Source organism: Eulemur rufifrons, chromosome 30 (assembly GCF_041146395.1).
Source record: "Eulemur rufifrons isolate Redbay chromosome 30, OSU_ERuf_1, whole genome shotgun sequence".
NCBI lineage: Eukaryota > Metazoa > Chordata > Mammalia > Primates > Lemuridae > Eulemur > Eulemur rufifrons.
The window spans coordinates 107,010,460-107,032,917 of NC_091012.1; the positions used below are offsets into that span (position 1 = coordinate 107,010,460).

Consider the following 22,458-nt stretch of genomic DNA (forward strand, 5'->3'; position numbering starts at 1 on the left):
TTTTTCCATTCTTGGGATACTTCACTTAGTAGAATGGGTTCCAGCTCTATCCAGGATAACACAAGAGGTGCTATATCACCATTATTTCTTATAGCTGAGTAGTACTCCATGGTATACATATACCACATTTTATTAATCCACTCATGTATTGATGGGCACTTGGGTTGTTTCCACATCTTTGCAATAGTGAATTGTGCTGCTATAAACATTCGAGTGCAGATGTCTTTTTTATAGAATGTCTTTTGTTCTTTTGGGTAGATGTCCAATAATGGGATTGCTGGCTCAAATGGTAGGTCTACTTGTATCTGTTTAAGGTGTCTCCATATTGCTTTCCACAGGGGTTGCACTAGTTTGCAGTCCCACCAGCAGTGTATGAGTGTTCCTGTCTCTCCGTATCCATGCCAACATTTATTGTTTTAGGACTTTTTGATAAAGGCCATTCTCACTGGAGTTAAGTGATACCTCATTGTGGTTTTGATTTGCATTCCCCTGATGATTAGAGATGTTGAGCATTTTTTCATGTTTGTTAGCCATTCTTCTGTCTTCTTTTGAAAAATTTCTATTCATGTCCTTTGCCCACTTTTTGATAGCGTTGTTTGATTTTTTTCTTGCTGATTTTCCTGAGTTCTAAATAGATTCTAGTTATCAGTCCTTTATCATACACTTTTATTCTGTTGACAAATGTACCAAGTAGTTATAAAGGATTTCATTAATTAGTTTCACTCTCATAAGTTTCTGGCTTCTCTGTTCCCATTCCACAGAAAACCTACATCTAGTAAAGAAATGCACATATGTGGGGAAGTGGTACCTACGATTCACATCCTCCTTTCTCACAAGCGCCTGAAGGCTCATTTCTTCCCTGGCCTACCTCTAGACTAGACAACTTAAGGTTACTTTTGCATGTGTCAATCCCTAAAGTAGTTGAGATGTCTCTTGGCTGAGAGAAAACTGGCTGAGAGTGGGGACCCTCTCAGTCTCCTAAATGTGATTCCATAGTTTTTTCACCAAGCTGTCAGTAGTTTCTCAATCCTAAACCACTTCTCAGTAAGAAATGCCTTCATGACCTAAGAGTGTGAGGCAAGAGCTCTGGGAACACTTCCAAATGACCACCGATCTTTAAAAATAAAAGGCAATAAAAACCCTAGAGCAACGGTCAAGTTCATTCTGTACCTAAACTCCAAAAACTTACTACCTTTCCAAAGTGGCCTTTAATTTCTAAAGGGCAGTGTCTTTGATAAAGCAAAAATTGTTGACGTCAAGTAAAACACAATGTCCCTGGAATTGTGCCCCAAATACTTAAGTCCGTTTGAGAAACTACATCTTTAATCTACCAATGTTCATAATAACAGGAGATTATTGCCAGGGGATGACAGTTTATTCCCCCCACATCATTCTTTATTGTTGGTCCTATAAGATAAGCCAAGTTTATATTAATAGTAAGCAAGTGGCATTTACTGATCGGTATGCTGGAATTTCATCTCTCTGTTCTTTTATATTTAAGCAGAAGGAAGTGAGTGTTATTAGAGTATCATAGGTTACTGGGGAAGCTGCCAAACTTCTTTCTTTAATCATCTTGAAATAAACAGATATCTTTTGGATTGCTTTAGGAACATGCCTGTCCAGCACATATGAATTCCTTGGGATCTATCTAGTCCCATGGTTTTGTGACAAAGTCTGTAAAATAAGTTTTTTGATAATTTATCTTCTATATTGCATAATAATCCTTTAAATAAAGAAATTATCTGAAAAAAGAGACCAATTAAATAAGACGGCAGTATTGTGTTGTATTAATAGTTAACAAAAGCTTTTTCTTCTTCTTTCCAAATGCACGTAGCCAAGCTCTCTTCAAATATACGTAGCTTCTACTCTACATAGAAAAAGCCTTCATACTCTCCATAGAAACATCTATCTTTTTCAGTTATCACCCTCTTAACAGTCCCACTCAAATGATGCCTCCATTTCCTTCATATCTTTTTATTTTCTAAAATCTGACTTGTATCCTGAAAAGTCCACTGACGCTCTTTTCTCTCAAGTCACCAACAAGCTCTTTTTAGCCAAATCTGAAAGGATGTATCCATCCCATTTGCACTTGGCCGCATCTGACACTACCCCATTGGATTGTGCTGGTTCTCCCAAGTTTCCCCCGAGTTCCCCAAGACCCTCCCTTCTCTGATCCACTGAATCCCCCAGGGTCTGATCCTCAGCCTTTTCCTTTCCTCTGCTCACCCACTTCCCATTTCCTTGGGGAATTCATCCACCATCTGGGTTTGTTGTTGTTATATTTGCACAGTCTTATGGTTTGCATTTTTCATTCCTCTACTCCCTCTATGTTTATGAGTACCAAATTATCTACAACCTCCCACGCAACTTCAAAGGCTGGCAGAATATTCCTGTGTGTTTGCTCATGACCCAATATTTCATCATATTCTCAGTTTCTGGCTTCTCTTGACACAATCAAGACTTGCACAGCTACCACATAGCACAGTGGACAGCTGAGTTGTGCAGTCCTATCTCTAGAAAAAGAGAACCATTAAATTCAGATATAAATGATGCCATAGCATCAAGAATGAAGGATTTTAAATGAATTATGCCATCTTTCCAAAGGGATTCTAGTTATATACAGAAATTATAATATAAACAAAACAATTAAGATAGAAATCATACGAGTTCTTCTGGAGGCTCTTGGGTAATTATAGATTACTGACAGCATTTAAAAAATATTTTTTTTCTTTCAGAAATGCCATTAACTCAGAAGAAATAGGCAGTTAGAAAAAAGATAAATATGTTATACTGTGAGGACAAATGGTTGTTTAACAGCTTTATTAACATATCATTCTTATACCCTATAATTCATTCATTTAAAGTGTGCAATTCAGTGGTTTTTGGTTTATTCACAGAGTGTGCAACCATCATCACATCTAATTTGAAAACAGTTTGGTCATCCAAGAAGAAACCCTTACTCATTAGTAGTCACTCTTTGTTCTCCACCACCCCGTTTTGAAGAACTCCCAAATTATTTTCCAAAGTGACTATACCATTTTACATTCCCACCAGCAATGGATGAGGGTTCCAATGTCTTCCCATTCTACACAAAACTTGTTATTGTCTGTCTTTTTAATTATAGCCATCCTGGTGGGCATGAAGTGGTATCTCACTGTAGTCTTGACTTGCTTTTCCCTAATGAATAATGATGTTGAACATCTTTTCATATGCTTACTGGCTGTTTGTATTAATATATCTTCTTTGGAGAAGTGTATATTCAAGTCTTTTGCCCATTTTTGAATGGGCTTGTCTTCTGAGTTGTAAGAGTTTTTTATATATTCTGGATACAAGTCCCTTATGAGATATATGATTTGAAAATATTTTCTCCTGTGGGTTGTCTTTTCAGTTTCTTGGTGGTATCTAAATGACAAAACTTTAAAAATTTTTTCTTGATGAAGTCCAATTTATCTATTTTTTTTGTTCTGTTGCTCATGATTTTGGTGTCATCAAATAAATTATTGACTACCTCAGATAATGGAAGTTTACTCCTATTTTTTCTTCTAAGAGTTTTATGGTTTTAGCTCTTATATTTTAGGTCTGAAATCCATTTAAAGTTCATGTTTGTGCATAGTGTGAGGAAGGGGTCCAACTTTATTCTTTTGCATGTGAAAATCCAATTGTTCCAACACCATTTGATGAAAAGACTATTCTTTCTACACTGAATTGTCTTGGTACCCTTGTCAAAAATGAAATGACCATAAATGTAAGAGTTTATTTCTGAACTTAAAACTCTACTCCAGTGACCTATATGTTTATCCTTATACCAGTACCACATTGTTTTGATTGCTGTAGCTTCATATTAAGTTTTGAAATCAGGAAGTGTGAGTCCTTCAAATTTGTCCTTCTCTTTTAAAATTGTTTTGGCTATTAGGGGTCTCTTGCATTTGCTTATTAATTTTAGGATCAAGCTTTTAATTTCTATGAAAACAGCCAGCTGAGATTTTGAAAGGGATTGTGTTGACAATGCAGTTCAGCTTGGGAAGTATTGCTATATTAATAATATTAAGTCTTCTGATCCATGAACATGGAATGCTTCTATTTATTTACATCTTTAATTTCTTTCAAGGATGTTTTATAAAGCATACAAGTCTTACACTTCTTTAGTTAAATTTATCCCTAAAATTGTATTTTTTGATGCTATTATAAATGAAATTACTTTCTTAATTTCATTTCAGATTGTCATTACTACTGTATAGAAATAAAATTGATTTTGAATATTGATCTTTTATCCTGAAACCTTGATGAACTTGTTTGACAGTTCTATTAATTTCCTTTAGTTAATCTCTTGGGATTTTCTATATATAAGATCATGTCATCTGCAAATACAGATAGTTTTACTTTTTCCTTTCCAATCTGGATTATTTTATTTCTGTTTCTTGTCTAACTGCCCTGGATAAAACCTATAGTACAATGTTGAATAGAAGTGGACAGAGTGAATGTTCTTGTCTTGTTCCTGATCTTTGAAGAAAAGCTTTCAATCATTTACCATTGAGTATGATGTTAGCTATGGATTTATCATAGATGCCCTCCATCAGGTTGAGGAAGTTTCTTTCTACTCTTAGTTTTTTGAGCGGTTTTATCATGAAAGAGTGTTGAATTTTGTCAAATGTTTTCACTGCATCTGTTGAGATAATTATATGGTATTGGTCCTTTAATCCTATTGATAGCGTGCATTATGTTACTTGATTTTTGGATGTTAAACCAACCTTGCATTCCTGGGATAAATACCACTTAGTCATGGTGTATAACCCTTTTAATATATTGCTGGATATGCTTTGCTAGTATTTTATTGAGGATTTTTGCATCTATATATAGGGATATTGCTTTGTAGTTTTTTTGTGATGTCTTTGACTGGTTTTGTCATTCAGGGTAATACTGGCCTCATACGATGAGCTGAAAAATGTTCCTTCCTCTTCTATGTTTTTAGCAGAGTTTGTAAAGAACTGGTATTAATTCTTTAAATATTTGGTAGAATTAGCTAATGTAGCCATCTGGGCCTGGGCTTGTCTTTGTGGGAAGATTTTAAATTATTAATTCAATCTCTTTACTTGTTATAGGTCTATTTGATTTTCTATTTATTCTTGAATAGTTTTGGTATTTGTTGGTTTCTAGGAATTTGTCCATTATATCTAAGTTGATCTAATTTGCTGACATATAGTTGTTCACATTCATTTATAATCTTTTTTATTTCTCTAATGTCAGTATTGATGTCCCATATTTATTTATTTATTTATTTAGACAGCATCTTGCTCTGTCACCTGGGCTAGAGTGCAGTGGTATCATCATAGCCCACTGCAACTTCAAACTCCTGGGCTCAAGTGATCCTCTGGCCTCAGCCTCTTGAGTAGCTGAGACTAAAGGCATATGCCACCATACCAGGCTAATATTTCTATTTTTTATAGAGACAGGGTCTCTCTCTTGCTCAGGCTGCTCTCAAACTCCTGGCCTCATGCAATCCTCCTACCTTGGGCTCCCAAAGCTAGGATTACAGGCATGAAATACCGCATATGGCCTCATTCCTTATTATTTATTTATTTTTATTTCAGCATATTACGTGGGTACAAATGTTTAGGTTACATATATTGCCTTTGACCCACCAAGGTCAGAGCTTCAAGTATGTCCATCCCCCAAATGGTGCACACTGCACCCATTAGGTGTGAATATACCCATCCCCTTCCCTCCATTCCCACCTGCCTGACACTAGATGAATATTACTACTATATATGCAATAATTTGAGTCTTTTCTCTTTTTATCTTGGTCATTCTAGCAAAAGATTTGTCGATTTTGTTGATCTTTTCAAAGAACCAACTTTTGGTTTCATTTATTTTCTCTGTTTTTCTAGTCTCTATTTCATTTATTTTCACTCTAATCTCTATTATTTATATCCTTCTGCTTGGCTTGTGTTTAGTTTCCTCTACTTTTCCCAGTTTCTTATGGCAGAAGGTTGCATAATCGATTTGAGATCTACTTTTTAAATATAGATATTTACTATACTATACCTTACCCTCTATGAACTACTTTAACTATATCACATAAGTTTTGGTATGTTTTGTTCTCATTATTCATCTTAAAGTATTTTCTAATTTCCTTTGTGATTTTTTGGCCCATTGATTAATTAGGAATGTGCTGTTTAATTTCCACATATTTTTGAATCTCTCAAATTTCCTTCTGTTATTTATTTTTAGTTTAAATCCATAATGGTTGGAGAACATAGTCTGTATGATTTCAATCCTTCTAAATTTATTGAGGCTTGTTTTATGGCTTAGCTTATGGTCTATCCTGAAAAATGTTCCATATACACTTGAGAAGAGCGTCTATTCTGCTGTTATTGGGTACAGAGTACTATCGGTGTCACAGACTGAGTGTTTATGTCCCTCCAAAATTCATATTATGAAGCTCTAATCCCAAATGTGATGGTATTTGGAGGCAGGGCCTTTGGGAGGTAATTAGGTTTAGATGAAGTCAGGAGAACGAGGCCCCTATCATAGGATTAGTGCCCTTATGAGAAGAGATGTGGGCCAGGCATGGTGGACCATGCCTGTAATCCTAGAAATTTGGGAGGCTGAGTTGGGAGTATCATTTGAGGCTTGAGCCCAGGAGTTCGAGTCTGCAGTGAGCTATGATCACACCACAGCTCTCCAGAGCGAGCAAAATCTCATCTCTTAAAAAGAAAAAAAGAGACGCCAAAGAGCTTGCTTCCTCTCTCTTGCCATGATGTGAAGATAGAGCAAGAGGGCAGCCAACTGTCTGCAAGCCAGAAAGAGGGCCCTCACCAGGAACTGAATCTTCTGCCACCTTGATCTTGGACTTCTCAGCCTCCAGAACTGTGAGAAATAAATGTCTGCTATTTAAGCCACCCAGTATATGGTATTTTGTTATAGCAACACGAGCTAAGACAAGAGGTATCTGTTAGGATTAGTTGATTTATAGTGCTGTTCAAGTGTTCTGTTTCCTTGTTGATCTACCTACTTATTGAAAATCCACTATTGAGAGTGGGATATTGAAATGTCCAGCTGTTATTGTTGAATTGTCTATCTCTCCTTTTAATTCAGTTTTTCTTCACATATTTGAGGCTTTGTTGTTGTATGTATATTGATCATTGCTATATATTCCTGATGAAGGTGTCCAATCTAATCAACCTGTCACCAGGCTTGTTTCCCCAGGAAATGGTGTTACATTGGAAGCTCAGCATTGGTCTCTTGTTCACAGGTTAGATACTCGGCAGTGGCCAAAACCAAACCAGGAATTCTTGGCGAGTGTAAGGTCATGTTATTGAGCCTATACATAGCCTCCATCCTTGCTGTTATGGCCACTTGTATGTGTGCCCATTGTATATTGGAAAGAAATGGGCCCACTGAGCAAGCAACAGTGGAAAGAGATGGTCTGATGGCTTTGTCATGTGTCTACTTGTTCAGGCTGAATTAGATTTCCTAGAATTTTCTTCCCTGTATATTTATGGTTAGGGTGAGCCACAAGAAAGATTCTTATGGGAGATTTGGAGAGCAAAAGTGAAGCACCATCCGTTTTGTAGCTCACACATATTGTTGTTTAACCTCATGGCATGATACAGTGGCTGGGCCTGCAACTGCTCCACCCTTCTCTGGATCCTCCTTCAGCTTCTCCAACTCCTAGGCCAGGTATGTTTATTTAGTTCTGTGATGAAGGGTCCTGGCTTCTGCAACACACCCACAGTACCAAGGTCAGAGGCAATAAGGACTGCCAAGAGTTTCAGTCACCCTCATGAACTCCAGCTCATGCTGTGGGTTCTAGCTTATTGTTATTCTTCTTCCATTTTACATCTATTTCCCCTTCCTGACTTCCACAGGGACTTCAAGCTCCAGCATCAGACACGAAGACAACAGCCTTACTGAGACTATCATGATTATGTGAGGCCAAATCCCTATCCCAAATCCTTTAGCATTTTTGATTCTCTGATTGAACCCTGACTGATACAGGCTGATATCCACATAATGTATCATCTTATATTTGATTATTAAAACTTCCTCTGCAGTGGATACCCAATGGTCAGTATTCACATGGGACACAAATATCTTCATATTATAGGCCCATTCTGACAGGTTCATCCACATACTTCTTTCCTAGTCTCATTGTTACCAGTTTTCTAATTTTGTTCTTTCCAAATACCTACCTATATAGCCAATCTGCTAGTCACTGCTCACGTATCAGTATAAATCCATACCTCAGTCTGTAGCAAATGCTATTAATGCCCTGACTCACATCCTACTTCTGAGAATATTCCTAGACTTCTGCTAGCTGCCCACTTCAAACAATTAAAACTCAGTCTTTCTACTTCTCTGCCTAAGGGCTTTATTCTGGGCACCAGGAGTTTGTTCTGTTTAAGGGAAGCACAGTGTGTTCACAAAGGCAATGTGGATAAGATACTTCAGCTTCCCTGTTCTTGGTGGGGCAAATTTGTGGCACATTCCCCACAGTTCTTCAGGGGGTTCCTAAGAGAATTGAGCCTCAGTTGCCCATAACTGTAATAACTCATTAATTATAACCTTTTATTCCCTTCTCTTCAGATAGGTTATTTGGGAAGTGATTCCAGGTCTACTTTGGGGGCACAATCTATTCTCCCAGGTCTGCTTTGAGGGCAAAACTAATCCATCTCTCCTTTTGCACTAGATTGACAGCAGATGTGCTACATGAAGTTCTGGCTTTGTGAAGATATCCCTTCACCATTGTCTTTAGGGGACACCTCTGAGTAGTGCTGAAATGCAGTGTCTATCCACTTCCAGTTGGCAACTGTGAGATCCTTCTGCAACTGTGAGATCCTCTGCAAACCAGGCCTATGTTTTTATCATCTTCCATCAACTACTCATAGGGTACTCTCTATGAGATTGTATGTACGGGCTAAAATGTAGCCTTCAGTCAGTCCCGAGAGCCCTCCTGGGAGGCCACGGTGCAAGTGTCAGAGTCCAAAAGCCAAAGAACCTGGAGTCTGATGTCCAAAGGCAGAAGGAGAAAAACTGTCCTACTCCAGAAGGGAGAGAGGAGGCAGAGAGAGGAAATCCCCCTTCCTCTGCCTGTTTGTCCTAGAAGGGTCCCCAGCTGATCGGATCTGGGGTGTGTGGCCAGGGAATCTACATTTTCAACAAATTCCAAGTAATTCTCACCTAGCTGCTAGGTCAGAAACTATTTCTGCTTTCTCTGATGAACCAGAGAACCTTGTTCATCACCCATGGCTCCCATCATTCTGTATACTGTATTAAACTGATACATTAATATGTGCATGTCTTACTTTCCCAACTAGTCTCAACGCACCTAAGAACTATGCCTCACACGTGTTTCTATTTCCTACACTGACTTGTAAATAGCAGAGATCCAAGAAAAGTTTGTTAAATGAAGGAATGAAGGGAGGAATGGAATTCTTGCTTTTATAGTCCATCTGGTATCACATCTAGCTCCCTCAGGCCCCAGAAAGGGTCTAGTTACTTTCTATGCAAATAGCCCCCCTTTCCCACCTCAGACAAGCCCTTCTAATGAATGCCAACTTAGCACTGATTTTTAATAACAGTTCCACATACAAACCTTTTCCAAAATGGCCAGAATCTATATTATCATCAAATTGATTAGAATGCACTAAGTGTAAGGTGCTAAAGGGGACAGAAAAAAGATGCAAGATTCAGTTCCTTAGCAAACCTAAATCTCTAAAAATATTTTCTGCATTAACATTTCTCACTGTGATCTTTAAGGATGCTGTATGAAAACGGGTTCCATGGTCTTAAGTCTGGGAAACCCTGGTTTATGTTAAACACTTTTTTACTGCCAGACCTTCTAAGATTCCTAATTTGTTAACAGGCATCTTAACTCTCAAAGATAGGGATAGAATATGGAATACTTCCAAAATTTATCTTATCACCAAATACCCTCTTTTGCAAAACATTTTTGAGATTAATGTTGCTTAGAAAAGACTCGGGCATTCTTCACATTCTGGCTGGCACTGGCAGGGGCCTGAGATAACACAGGAAAACATGGGATGAAAGGCGATCTGTGATAACCAGAATATTTATTTTCCAAATGCTACACATGGAACTACATTATCAGTTGTATCCCTTCTGGACATGAGGCTACATCATTCCACAACACTGAGTCAAACAGGAACAATGAAACGAAACTGCTTGTACATTTAGCTAAAACTGCAAATGCATCATGGGCTCCATGCTGAGTCTCTGCCCGGGGCCCATCCCCCTTGTAACCATATAGTACAGTGAGAAAGGACGTCAGAGCAGGTCGAGAGAGCCAAGGGCAAAGCAGAGCTTCTTGGCAGCTAGGCTGTTAACTGAGTGCATTCACCTTGTGTATCCCAGTAACTGGGTGGATGTAGCCCTGTCCTGCTACTGGACAAAGTTACTTAAGTGATGGCTCTGCAACCATGATGGCAAAGATAGGATGATGGCATGGAGTGGGAAGGAAGGTGGACCAGGAGCCATCGGACTCTCAGCACAATCTTCCCAGCATTTTATTTTTAAAATCTACCAGTTGGGAAAAGTCATAGGTACTCAGAACTACTCCACTGGTGGATGCTCAAATAATTACGTGGATTAGCGACTACACCTGCATTTATATCCCAGGGTCTCACTTTTATCAACTGATGCTGGTCAGCAAGTGTGAACCACAGTAATTTCCTCCCATTGTCTTTCAAGCCTGATGTATTTTTCAGACATTTCTCTGCTGGATATGGCTGTGGAAACTAGGCCATTGGGTACTTTGGCAAACATACAAAATTAAATCTCAGCCTTAGGTTCACTGTGTATCATTTGAGTTTTACAAATTACAGGAGAGCGATGGGAATGAAAGGAAATGAACTAGTTCAGTAATCGTCCCTTTGTTTGAAAAACCTGACATTAAAAAAGTCTTCTAGATGAAAAGGACTCAGTTCTGCAGCCTTCAGGATCAAGCGTTCATTACACTGAACTATAATTAATACTCAAATTTTCTGTGATTCCATCAGGAATTTTTTCTGGTTGCATAAAACTTAAACACAAAGCAAAAGCCAAAATTAAGTGATACAAAAATAGTACTGGACTGCGCAAATATCAAATATTGACATTATTACTACTATTTGTCTCTTTTCACTTTCAAGCTTTGTGTTTGTGAAGGTTAGTGATTGATTAGGCTTTTACATCTGTCTTTCTTTCACTTCTGTAGGACCTTGAACCAAACAGCCTCATTCTTACAGCTTTCTCTTATCTCTACAGCAGGGATAACTGTTATTTACTAAAACTCTGAGGCCCAGTAGGTTTCCAAAAGGTATCTCTTCATTGCGTTTGACACAGAAATGAAAAAGCTTTGAGTCTGTACCTGAGACACAGGGCTACATAGAGGCATCAGTTCTGTTAGGTGGCAGAATGCGACAATGACAAAAAAGATTTTCTAGCTGGTTCAACATGTGCTCATGGGACAAGTGAATTTCCCTTCTTCAGGAAGTGCCCAGAATGGACTAGATATGGGATTCATTGGACATTAGAGCATTTTCAAGATTTCAACTGTTAGAACATTACTCTGCAAAAGTTTGAAAATTCAGGATCAATGATGGAGCCTTTTGGTTGGGGTAGTGGGTTTGAACACTAGGGTGGGGACGAAGGTTTCAGAAGAGGAAACAGGGAGGAAGTAGAAAGCAAGGAGGAAGGGGGAGATTTTAACCTTCAAGGGGCAACTACATTCTAACCCGAAATGAGTTCAGTTATGGAGACTTGAGTGATTTCTCTGGAGGAAGCTGCTCATGTAATGTTTCATTCCATCTGCAAGGATCCTTTGGCCATTAACCCGAATGCCGAGGCCCCACATGAAGAGGTGATTGCAGTTCCACAGCCTGAATGTGAGAGAAATCCTTTGTGAATGACCTAACTCCCTTTCTATACTAGTGAAGGCCAGTCCAACACGGGACGGTGACTCTAGACTACTTATCAATGAATGCTTAGAAAACAATTCCTGTAGTGAAATAGCCTGTATTAAAAATGAATGGAAGGAAGATGAAAAGGGTCCTGTGGATGGGTGGCTATGGCAGTGATGGTAGCACAATAATGTGAATGTACTTAATGTGAACACTACTTAATGAACACTATACACCTAAAAATGAAGATGGTCGATTTTATGACAGTGTATTTACCATAATTTTTTTTAAAAGAAAAAAATGAATGGAAGGAAAAATATCTAATAATTGACCTCACTTTGCTACATATTGGGCTGTCACTTCTGCTGAGTAGGAACTTCATATTCTAGAAGCCAAATATGAAATTGTCCCTGAGAGTTTCTAGGAAAAAGGAGCCTCTGAGAGGAAATGGCTAATGCTGACCCAGCTCTCTAAACAGCACGAGGTTTTAAGAGTAATTCTGTCATTAAGCTCTCTAGGAACCCACAAGCAGCAAATGAAGTCTTTTCAAAATGGGAAAAAAAGCATGAAAGTTACTAAAAACTACTTTTTACCAGCTACCTCCCTATATCTTTACACCGGATACTTGGTGGATCGAACTGAAAATATGTAAACATTTTTAGCCTCTCTTCTTTTAGAAACCTACTTATAATTTAGAGAGTAAAACAATTTCTCTTGTGTTACCTCATTTCTACCATCAAAACAGAATTTCTTATCATGAACACAGGCCCATAACCACTTGCCAGTCCTTACCTATTTCTATTTTTCGTCTTCTACCCTGACTTATACAGATTAGTAATACTTATCAACATGCACTTTAAATCCTTTCCTTTTTTTTTGTTCTTTTTAAAACCAGGCAGGATATCATGGCATAAAATAAAATACTCTTATCTTGGTCAATACTTTGACTAATAACTTTACATAAATCATTCAACAAAAAGAATATGGCCAATAATTCCAAACCATGCCCTAGACCTCTAGACTTAGTATTCTAACAAAAATAATAGAATCCATCTGTGGAATTCAGCCTGCTGAGCCTAACTGAGGCAGCCTGGGGGTTGTTCAGGAACCGGGTGCTCACTGAAGGCCAGAGGGCCTCCTGATCTACGGCTCAGGGTACAAGAGAACGGAATAAGCCCCCTGGTGAACTGTGCCACATACGGCTCCCAGGCATCACCACCCCCTTGTCCACAGGAGCCCCTATTTCTAAAGTGGCATCTTATGACTCCAGAGCCTGTTGGGGTAAAGTGATTTTTGTCACATCTTGGAACAGTTTATTAGAGGGGTTCACAAGTTGACTTTCTCTTCATGGAAAAAAGAACTACGTGATGGAACCCACAGAACACTGGGGTCAGAGCTGAAAAGCCTCATTTTGGCTCCTAAACTCTCTGAGCCTCAGTTTTCCCACCTATAAGATGGAAAAAATAATGCTTATTAACTCAGAGGACCATTAGGAAACTGAAATGAGGTAAAACATGTATGGGCACATTACAGATGGAAGACAATACTAACAGCATGGAGTCAGGAGGGAGGAATTTAGGTGATTAAAAGGAGACAAAGACACAACAAACAACATCCCTACAAGGGCTCAATGCCTTCGGCTTCTTGAGTTTCCTTCTGAGAGGGGTTGAAAGTGAAAATATAATTTGATATAACTCATTAATCCATTCTTTCACATACTTTAACCTTCCAGAGAACACATATTTTCACCCAAGGTAGACAGCAATGTTAACACAAATAAAAATAGTGGGTTAGTTAACTAACTTTCTTTGATGACAAAAGAAATGTCTTCTGTGAGTTGGTATAGAAAAGATGCTAAAAGAAACTTAAATGTCCCTTATCCAAAAGAAACAAGAGTTCAACAACACAGTTATATATGGTAAACATTAATACAAACTAACAAAAAACACATCCTCTGCTTTCTACATGGCCTACTGGCTAGAATCAAGTTCACCTCTTAGCAACAACAAAATTTACTTAGTATTCCAGAACACACACATTGTGAAAAGCCTTTGATTGGTCGTTGGCATAGAAACCTGGACTAAATGGCTATGGGAAGAATAGAACTAATACTAGAAAAAATTGCTTGCTGAGCTGTTACTATCAGCAAAGTCTATGTCATTTTAAATAAATCTTTATCACACCATTCTTTAAAACAAATATGTGGTATATATTTATAGTCTCTACTTTTATTGAGAGAGGATGTGAAAAGCAGGAAGAAAGTGGAAATGTATAAAAGTGTCAATAGCTCCTTCAAAGTAGCTCCTGCAAAATGACTTGCTCTGTTTCTGGCTAGGTTCTTTCTCTCCATGCCCCTCACCCCATCTGTATTATGATGTGGAAGAACCCATGGAAAGCAAAATAAAGGAATCAAGCATTTTCTCCTGTCTCTGCACTACTTGGCACTGCAAAATTTAACAAAAGATCTCCACAACTCAATGAAACTCACTTATAAAACAAATTTAATGATGGAGCATCTTATTTACTAATGCAAGTAATAAATCAATCCACTTGGCATTCAGGTCCAGCTGCTTCCCTTATACCATCCAAAGGAAAAAAAATTATAAAGAGAATTTTTTTTTTTTTTTGAGACAGAGTCTCACTCTGTTGCCCGGGCTAGAGTGAGTGCCGTGGCATCAGCCTAGCTCACAGCAACCTCAAACTCATGGGCTCAAACAATCCTACTGCCTCAGCCTCCCAAGTAGCTGGGACTACAGGCATGTGCCACCATGCCCGGCTAATTTTTTCTACATATTTTTAGTTGTCTGGTTACTTTCTTTCTATTTGTTAGTAGAGACAGGGTCTCGCTTTTGCTCAGGCTGGTCTCGAACTCCTGACCTTGAGCGATCCTCCCACCTCGGACTCCCAGAGTGCTAGGATTACAGGTGTGAGCCACCACGCCCACCCTAAAGAGAATGTTTTAAAAATGTCTAGCTGATGCTATTTTAAAAATCCATCTTTTAGGTTAAAGACAACACAATTTATATTAATTTCACAGATCAGATATAATCTCCTAAATAAACCCCTATCAAATTCACAACATTCAGAAAACCCATTCACTGTAGAAACTACTCAGAAAACTGTTACATAAGAATCAGGATCTACTAAACTAGAATTAGAAGAGGGATTCTACTCACAGGATCCATGAAGGATACAGGCAAAAATGTTAGCTATTATTATTTATTTATTGTTATTGTTTACTTGTCTTCTCCCCTTTAGATTAGAAGCTCCATGAAGGCAGAAATTTGGATCATTTGTTCACCATTCTATTTGCACCCTAAAACAATATCTGGTACAGAGTAGATTGCTCAGTAAATACTTACCGAACTGATGAATGAATTTAGCATTATGATGTGAAACTTCTATGAATCTTCTTGGGGAGGGAACACCATTAAAAGTGGATCCCCAGTGCTCAGCTAAGAGGGTCAGGCTTGAAACAACACACTGTTATGTCAAAACTTGTTCTGTAAACACAATCTAGCAAAGGTAAAGAGCAGTTCTTTCTGGGAGGCCGAGGCGGGAGGATTATTTGAGCTCAGGAGTTCAAGACCAGCCTGAGCAAGAGCAAGACCTCATATGTACTAAAAAAAAAAAAAAATAGAAAGAAATTAGCTGGACCGCTAAAAATATACAGAAAAAATTAGCCGGGCATGGTGGCGCATGCCTGTAGTCCCAGCTACTTGGGAGGCTGAGACAGGCGGATTGCTTGAGCCTAGGAGTTTGAGGTTGCTGTGAGCTAGGCTGATGCCACGGCACTCTAGCCTAGGCAACAGAGCGAGACTCTGTCTCAAAAAAAAAAAAAAAAAAAAAAAAAAAGCAGTTCTTTGGTGGATACTAAAAACTATCCTAGATTGAAACTAGATACACTACAGACTGCTGACAGAAGAAACAATTTAGGCATTCTTTAAGGTTTCACACTGGTAAAATTTCAGAGCTGAAGTAATCTGGATCGTAAAGGATATGGCTGGGTTTATCTAGACAATGGCAATCCTCCATTTCACTGTTATTTACAAAAAAGAATGCACTGCATTAGATTAGGAAAACTGGGGCTGTCACAAAGCAATGCAGAGAGTGTCACAAAGACAATTTGTATTATTAACCCAATACACTATAACGTTGGGGAAAAGCCCATTTTTCCCCCTAGAAGTGGAGAGAACAGTAAGAGTTGAGATATTTTTAAATAATTTACTTATATTTAATATTTTAATAATTTAAAGAATAATTTAAAAATAATATTAATAATAAATCAATAAATAAGAATTATTAAATAAACAAAAACAATAATAAATTTAATAATTTAATTTAAAGATTTTAATTTTTTTCTATAGTTTGTTAACAGTCTTATCTGGAATACTGGACTAAGTATCTTTCTGCTTTTCCCTAATATGGCCTCTTCCCTTTACAGTTTCCTGATCATCATAAAAACATCCACTACACTGAATATTTCTCATTGCAGAAATGATATGTTTTATTAGAAAACACTAGCAAAAAGGTACTCATTCAGATAAAATAAAGTAATCTTTAACCCACTATTTTTATTTGCCTTAACACTGCTGTCTACCTTGGTGAAAATATGTGTTCTCTGGAAGGTTAAAGTATGTGAGAGAATGGATTAAGATTTCTATTCTCCATCTTTTTGTTAGATGATATTATATCTTAAATATGTGGTTATTGTTAAGTACTAAAATTCAAAATAGAGCTTCAGCATTCATTGTCTGGCAGTTAAATGGCTGTTTATCAGTTACTACATCCAATATACAATAACCAAGGCACAGTGATTGTATTGTAGCAGGTAGTTACACTGCTCTTTCAGGCTTCTGGGCCAAACAACTGAGCAAAATGGTCACCAGCACTGCATACGGGGACACAATGAAGGATACAGGATGACCCTCAGAAGAGAGCTGCCAAAGAGGACTAAGACAAGCACAAACTGTAAAGCAGCTTCTTGGAGTCCACAGTCCCTGAGAGTGGAATCTAGCCCCGCAAGAGATAGCATGGAAAAGCTGAAAGATCTTAATCTGAATTCCAGCTCAGTGGCCTTTACTTGCTAGGGTAGGTTACTTGACCTCTGAACTTCAGACCCTTTCTGTGAAATGGAGCTACAATTCCTGCCTTAGGATCCTTGTGAGGGTTAAGTAAGATAATGAAGGTGAAGACCTTGGAACAGAGCCAGGAACATAATGGGAGCTCAGTAAAGGAGAGTCATCGTTAATCATTACTACAGGAGTGGTGCTGACCTTGAGGGATCAACCACTGTGGTCGTGATTTAAACGTGCCATTAGTTGTCCAAAGTGCAGGTGAAGCATACATTTTAGCACCAAGCCTGCCACATGCTGAGTATTCCATAATTAAGATATAATCTTACTATTGTGTTGATGTGTATGGCCATGTAATGGCAAAGATCCAGAGGTTAATAATGCCCCATGAAAACAGCCTCAAGCTACCAAGTCCAATGCCATGATAAGATGCCTTTTTCCAGTAGGTTATGCAATGGCTCAGCCATATTTGTATTTTTGTGGCAGAAAAATATGGTAGAAGGTGAGTAGTTCTCCCCTCTAGAAAGCTGAAGTTGTATTTTTCCTTAGCAACGGGACTATCAGGGTGTCTTGGACCTAACCTTAGAGAAGGACTCAGCAGTAGCCACAACAAAGAAAGGGATACTACCCTTAACATTTCTCTTTCCTTACTTAGGCACCTGATATAGCATGTAGCATTTCCCTAAATCTTGCCACAAGTTCACTGACTACTAAAGCTTGCTGCAGGACCCTTTCAAAGTTCAGAACAATCACACCTGGATTTCTAGAAAGCAGGGTTCCATGTGAAGCCCAGAAAATGACAGAGACATCAGAAAGCCCAACATAACTTAAGATACTTTAAGTCGTAAGGCCCTATCAGGAAGGTTGGACAGCATGTCATGATCTCTTGATAACTTGCAGGCAAAGTCAAGATTCTCAAACAGCACTTTGTCATTTTGAGATGTGCCACCATCAAGAACGATGAGGAGTTGAATTACTCACAAAAGCTGGCTATGGGTGCCTCTTTCACAATCACACCTTAGCATCATGTTTTAGAGTGTGCATAGCTGGGAGGCTAGCAGGTAACTAGTTTGAGGACATACCTACAACTTTCTAGTTTTTCCTAGCTTTCAAAATGTACATAAAGGAACACGGAACTAGAAGAAGAGTAAGAAAGTGAAAGAAAAGTGGTCTTTCAATAACTGCATCTCCTCATTGTAAGAGCCAGGCTTCAGTGATATTGATGGTGAGATAACTTATAATAGGTGTGTGTTTGGCCAAACAAATGTTGGAAGCCCAGCATGCTTCTGTTTAGGACCCTCAGTTTCATTTCCTAATGAAGAGTATGTACTCAGGGGTTAGGTGGACTGTAACTAGGTTTATAGCCTTTTCAAGTGACTTTACCTCTTGGATCCTCAGTTTTCTCATCTGTAAAGTAGGGATAATCATGCCTACCTAGCAGGGTGGATATAAGGATTTAATGAGTTCATGCATAAAAAGTGCCTAGTTGTTGTCAGCCTCCAGATGAAAAACAAAACTCTCTCAGCACCTGAATCTTAGGAAAAGATCAAAAGCATGAATCTGCTCAGATTCTGGGATAATCATCACACTCATTTGCTTCTCAGTTGGAGTGGAAAGTGAATTTACATAACTATTTAATCAGTAATTGAGTGCAAAGGGTTTGGTCTCTCTCCCTATATTAAACGTGAGAAAACAGGTAAAAGTGCTCAATAAATGTTAGCTACTATTATACTTACTGCTGCCATTATTTACTAGTTCAGGGAAACACCACGCAGTGTCGAAAAGAGAAAGTAAGGAAGCAAAGAGGTTTTTTCTTTTTGGTCATGGCCTGTTGAAGCCAGGTTTCCTAAACATTTTGTATAATTTTTTTTATACTTTCTTCATTCCTCCCTTGACCTCTGAACCCACAGTTTTTCTAAAGACTACTGGTTTGCTTTTTCACACGTGTTACTGCTAGACTCTCCCAAACATCCCAAAACACATGGCTATCAGAGTTCGCAAAGATTCCTTACGTGCCCTGATTGGGCATCAGTATGCATGCGTTGCAATTATCATTAGCTCCTAGGACATTCCAAAAGCCCTGCAGTCTCCAAACCCACAGTGATTGCCTCTGGTGGAGTGGGGGAGGAGATGTGTCTGTTGGGAAGTAACATGGTTACCAGCATGGGAATCCTGGAATTAGAATGAATAAATAAATGACCCCTTCCCCAGTGACACTAGCTCCAGGAAGTGGGGTGCAGTAACAGATTGGAAACTTGATTTCTTGAGGCATGTTTCCAGACTCCAGCCATTCCATGTTTGGCTTCAATGAGAAAGAAAAACACTGGCAACAGCTGCTATTTCTTGGATGGATATCAGCAGCTAGAGTTTAAACAATCTTTTGTTTAAACAGTAGGAAACTACACAACAGAGCTAGACTTCCCAAGAGTCAAGGCCAGGTACAGAAGAAATGATCAAAGTGTTCAAAGAAATGTCAGGTAAGAATGAAGATGAATAACCAGTTAAAAGACTAAAGAAGTAGCCTCAAACTATTGTATTCCTTGGGGCCTTAGAGTTGCCTCCCAGGTGACTCAGGGATTGCCTGGGGCTTGTGGGGTGTGTATGCAGTGTGTATGTATGAGTGTGTCTGTTGCAGGCACCCCCACTCCTATGCCCTGCAAATGCATTAGGAGGGAGCCAAGAGCCTCCCTGTCTACTTTGGTTGGACTGGGAGTTGGGGCATAGCCTGTGAAGGCCACAGTGGGTGACATGGAGAGGAGCCAAGCTGAGCCATGATCTCCCACAGTGATTCCAGGAGTCCTTAGGGATTTTTCTAAAAGAAAAAAAAAAAGAAAGAAAAGAAAAGAAAAGAAAAGAAAAGAAAGGCAGACTACTATTTTAAAGCCAAGGGCCTGTTTTTATGATTGCTTTGAGAAAAAAACAAATAACTAAAAACAAACCAAATGTTTTCTCAAATAAAATGCTGTCCCATCGGTCACTTGGGTCAAAAGTCAGCCTTACCTTGACATATTGAACAAGACGCTCACAGACATTCACTTTGTATGTCTCTATGCCCAGCTCCTTAGATAAGCGTAAGATTCTGTTTTGGGTCGGGCCAACATAAGCTCCACCAACATCAACGTAGTTTACGTGTTCGTTCTGCAAAAAGACAAAAATTGGTCAGAAGACTTTTGTTAAAACTTGAGGGGGAAAGGCTTTATTATGCCTTATAAAAAATAACCCCATTTATTTTTTAAAACTTAACTGTGCCTTACATCTCCCTTATAAAGTGCATCTGAAAATAGCAATCTTTTTCTCCTCTATTCAAGAACTGGGGCACAACCCTGTCTGACCCTGATCAGTGAGCACCACCATTGTAGAGCTATTAGTGAGGCTGATTCAGCAATATAATGCATAAAGAATAAAGAACACTGCAGAATATTCTGCTGGTCTAGCTCCTTTGCAAAACATTTAAGTTATTACGTATGCTTTTCTCTGGGGTTCTTGGTGGAAGAGCCACCTAAAAATTTATTAGGCCTAATTCCCTGATTTCTACCAGATGAAATATTCAATCAGCCCACATTGGTAGGCTCTAGATATTATTTTAAAACACCTCCAGGGAAGAATACATCATTGGAAAAGAGTACAAAAAGGTATAAAAAGATTCATATACTACTAAATTATTTACAAATATGCAAACCCTCTCGTAAACTAAAATTGTTTACTTCCCCCTCTTAAATGCAGTTATCCACTGTTTTCAGCTTTTTTATTAACACACTTCCTGATGATTTAATCAATAAATTGCATATTGGTGAGCTACAACTCCTTCATGTTTTTGTATAATAATAAGTTCTTAAGGATCTATTTCTACTTAGTTGTTCATACCAGTTCTCATGCATGCTGCCTTTTCTCCTTGTTTGCCTGATTATTTTCTTATTGCGTGCCACTCATTGTACTTGAACAAATGCAGAAATAATTTGAATCCTAGGAGGATGATATCTTTCTCAGAGAGGATTTATGTTTGCTTCTGCCCAGAGCCTGGGACACTAACAGTACTAGATAACTTTATTCCATTTTCAGTGCTAGAGATGATTTGAAGCTGGGCTGAAATGCACATGTGGCCTAGTCCTCTTCTAGTTCACTCTTAGTCCTAGGATGCAGCCCAATCCAAAGCATGAGGAGTTGACCAACACCTCCCCACCATATGCACAAATTTCACTGGGCTCCGGAATTGACCTTCTGTCACCCCAGCCTTGCAAGACTATGCAAAGCACTGCTCAGCTTCCCAGCAGCTTCTTCGGTGGTCAGCAACTCCCCCCAACTTCCAGGAAAAGGTAGGTCAATCCTTTCCAGATGTTGGCCCAGCAATTCTTCACTACCTTGTTAGCTCTCTGGCTCTCTAATGCTTTGAAGATTTGGGTGTGTGTATGTGTGTGTGAGCGTGCACAGTATAATTTGTCTGGTCTCTTTGTATTTTGGTACAATTTACCTAATCGGTTATTTCCAGGAAATTGACTGTTTAGTTTATTCAATCTTGGTTTCCTGGGATTACCCAACCTGATATTATATTTCCATTGCAAGATATGCTTTGCTAACATTCTGTTTAGGATTTTTGTATCTGTGTTCATAAGTGACACTGAGACTGGCCTGTGATTGATTCTCCTTTCTTCTACTGCCCTTGTCTGGTTTTTGCATTAGAGTACAGCTATTCTCACTAGTTAGTGATCACACTTTCTTCTATTCTCTAGAAGAGTTTGTATATGAATAGAATGATCTGTTCTTTGAATTAGATAGAACACAACTGCATAGCTATCTAGGCTTACTGTTTTCTTTGTGGGAAAATCTTAAACTAGAGAGTCAATTTATTTTGAGGTGAAATCACCACTCATGTTTTCTATTTCTTCTTAAATCAGTGTTACTTTTGATAAATTACATTTTTCTTATAACATGTACATATCGTATATGTTTTAAACTGTTGGTTTCAAGTTCATAATATCTTTTCATTTATTCTTTATTACATCAGTAGTTATATCTTCATTTTTATCTCTTTTATTGTTTATTTGGGATGTCTCATTTTTTTCTCGAAAAGTCTTATCAGGCACTTCTCTATCTTTAACAGCCCTCTTCAAAGAATCAACTTTTGTTTCATTGATCTTCTTTACTGTGTATTTATTTTCTATATCAGTGATTTGTGCTCTTCTGGAAGTTTTGTTGTGTTTTGTTTTAATTTCCACAGCTGAACTGTTTTTCAGTAATCTTCTTGTCATAACTGCATTATGGTCAAAGAATGTGGTTTATATGACAACAATCCTTGAGGCTCACTTTATGACCTAGCACATGGTCAATATTCAAAGATTTTATATTTCTGCTTGAAAAGAATACATAGTCTCTAAAAGCTATATGTAATATTTTGTACATGTCTACTATAATAAGCTTGACTGTGCTCTCCCTTTTTTATTTGCTTAATCTATTATTAACTTTAAAAAGCATGTTAAAAATCCCTT

General features: G+C 38.3%; 1 protein-coding gene across 1 annotated transcript in view; it reads right to left on the reverse strand.

Annotated features, from left to right (window-relative positions):
- Positions 1-22,458, reverse strand: part of MAOA (monoamine oxidase A) — a 75,515-nt gene that overhangs the window by 24,574 nt on the left and 28,483 nt on the right. The window contains exon 3 of the mRNA XM_069464074.1: positions 19,976-20,113. Within this exon, the coding sequence (XP_069320175.1) occupies positions 19,976-20,113 (138 nt within the window). The remainder of the gene's footprint in view (positions 1-19,975; positions 20,114-22,458) is intronic.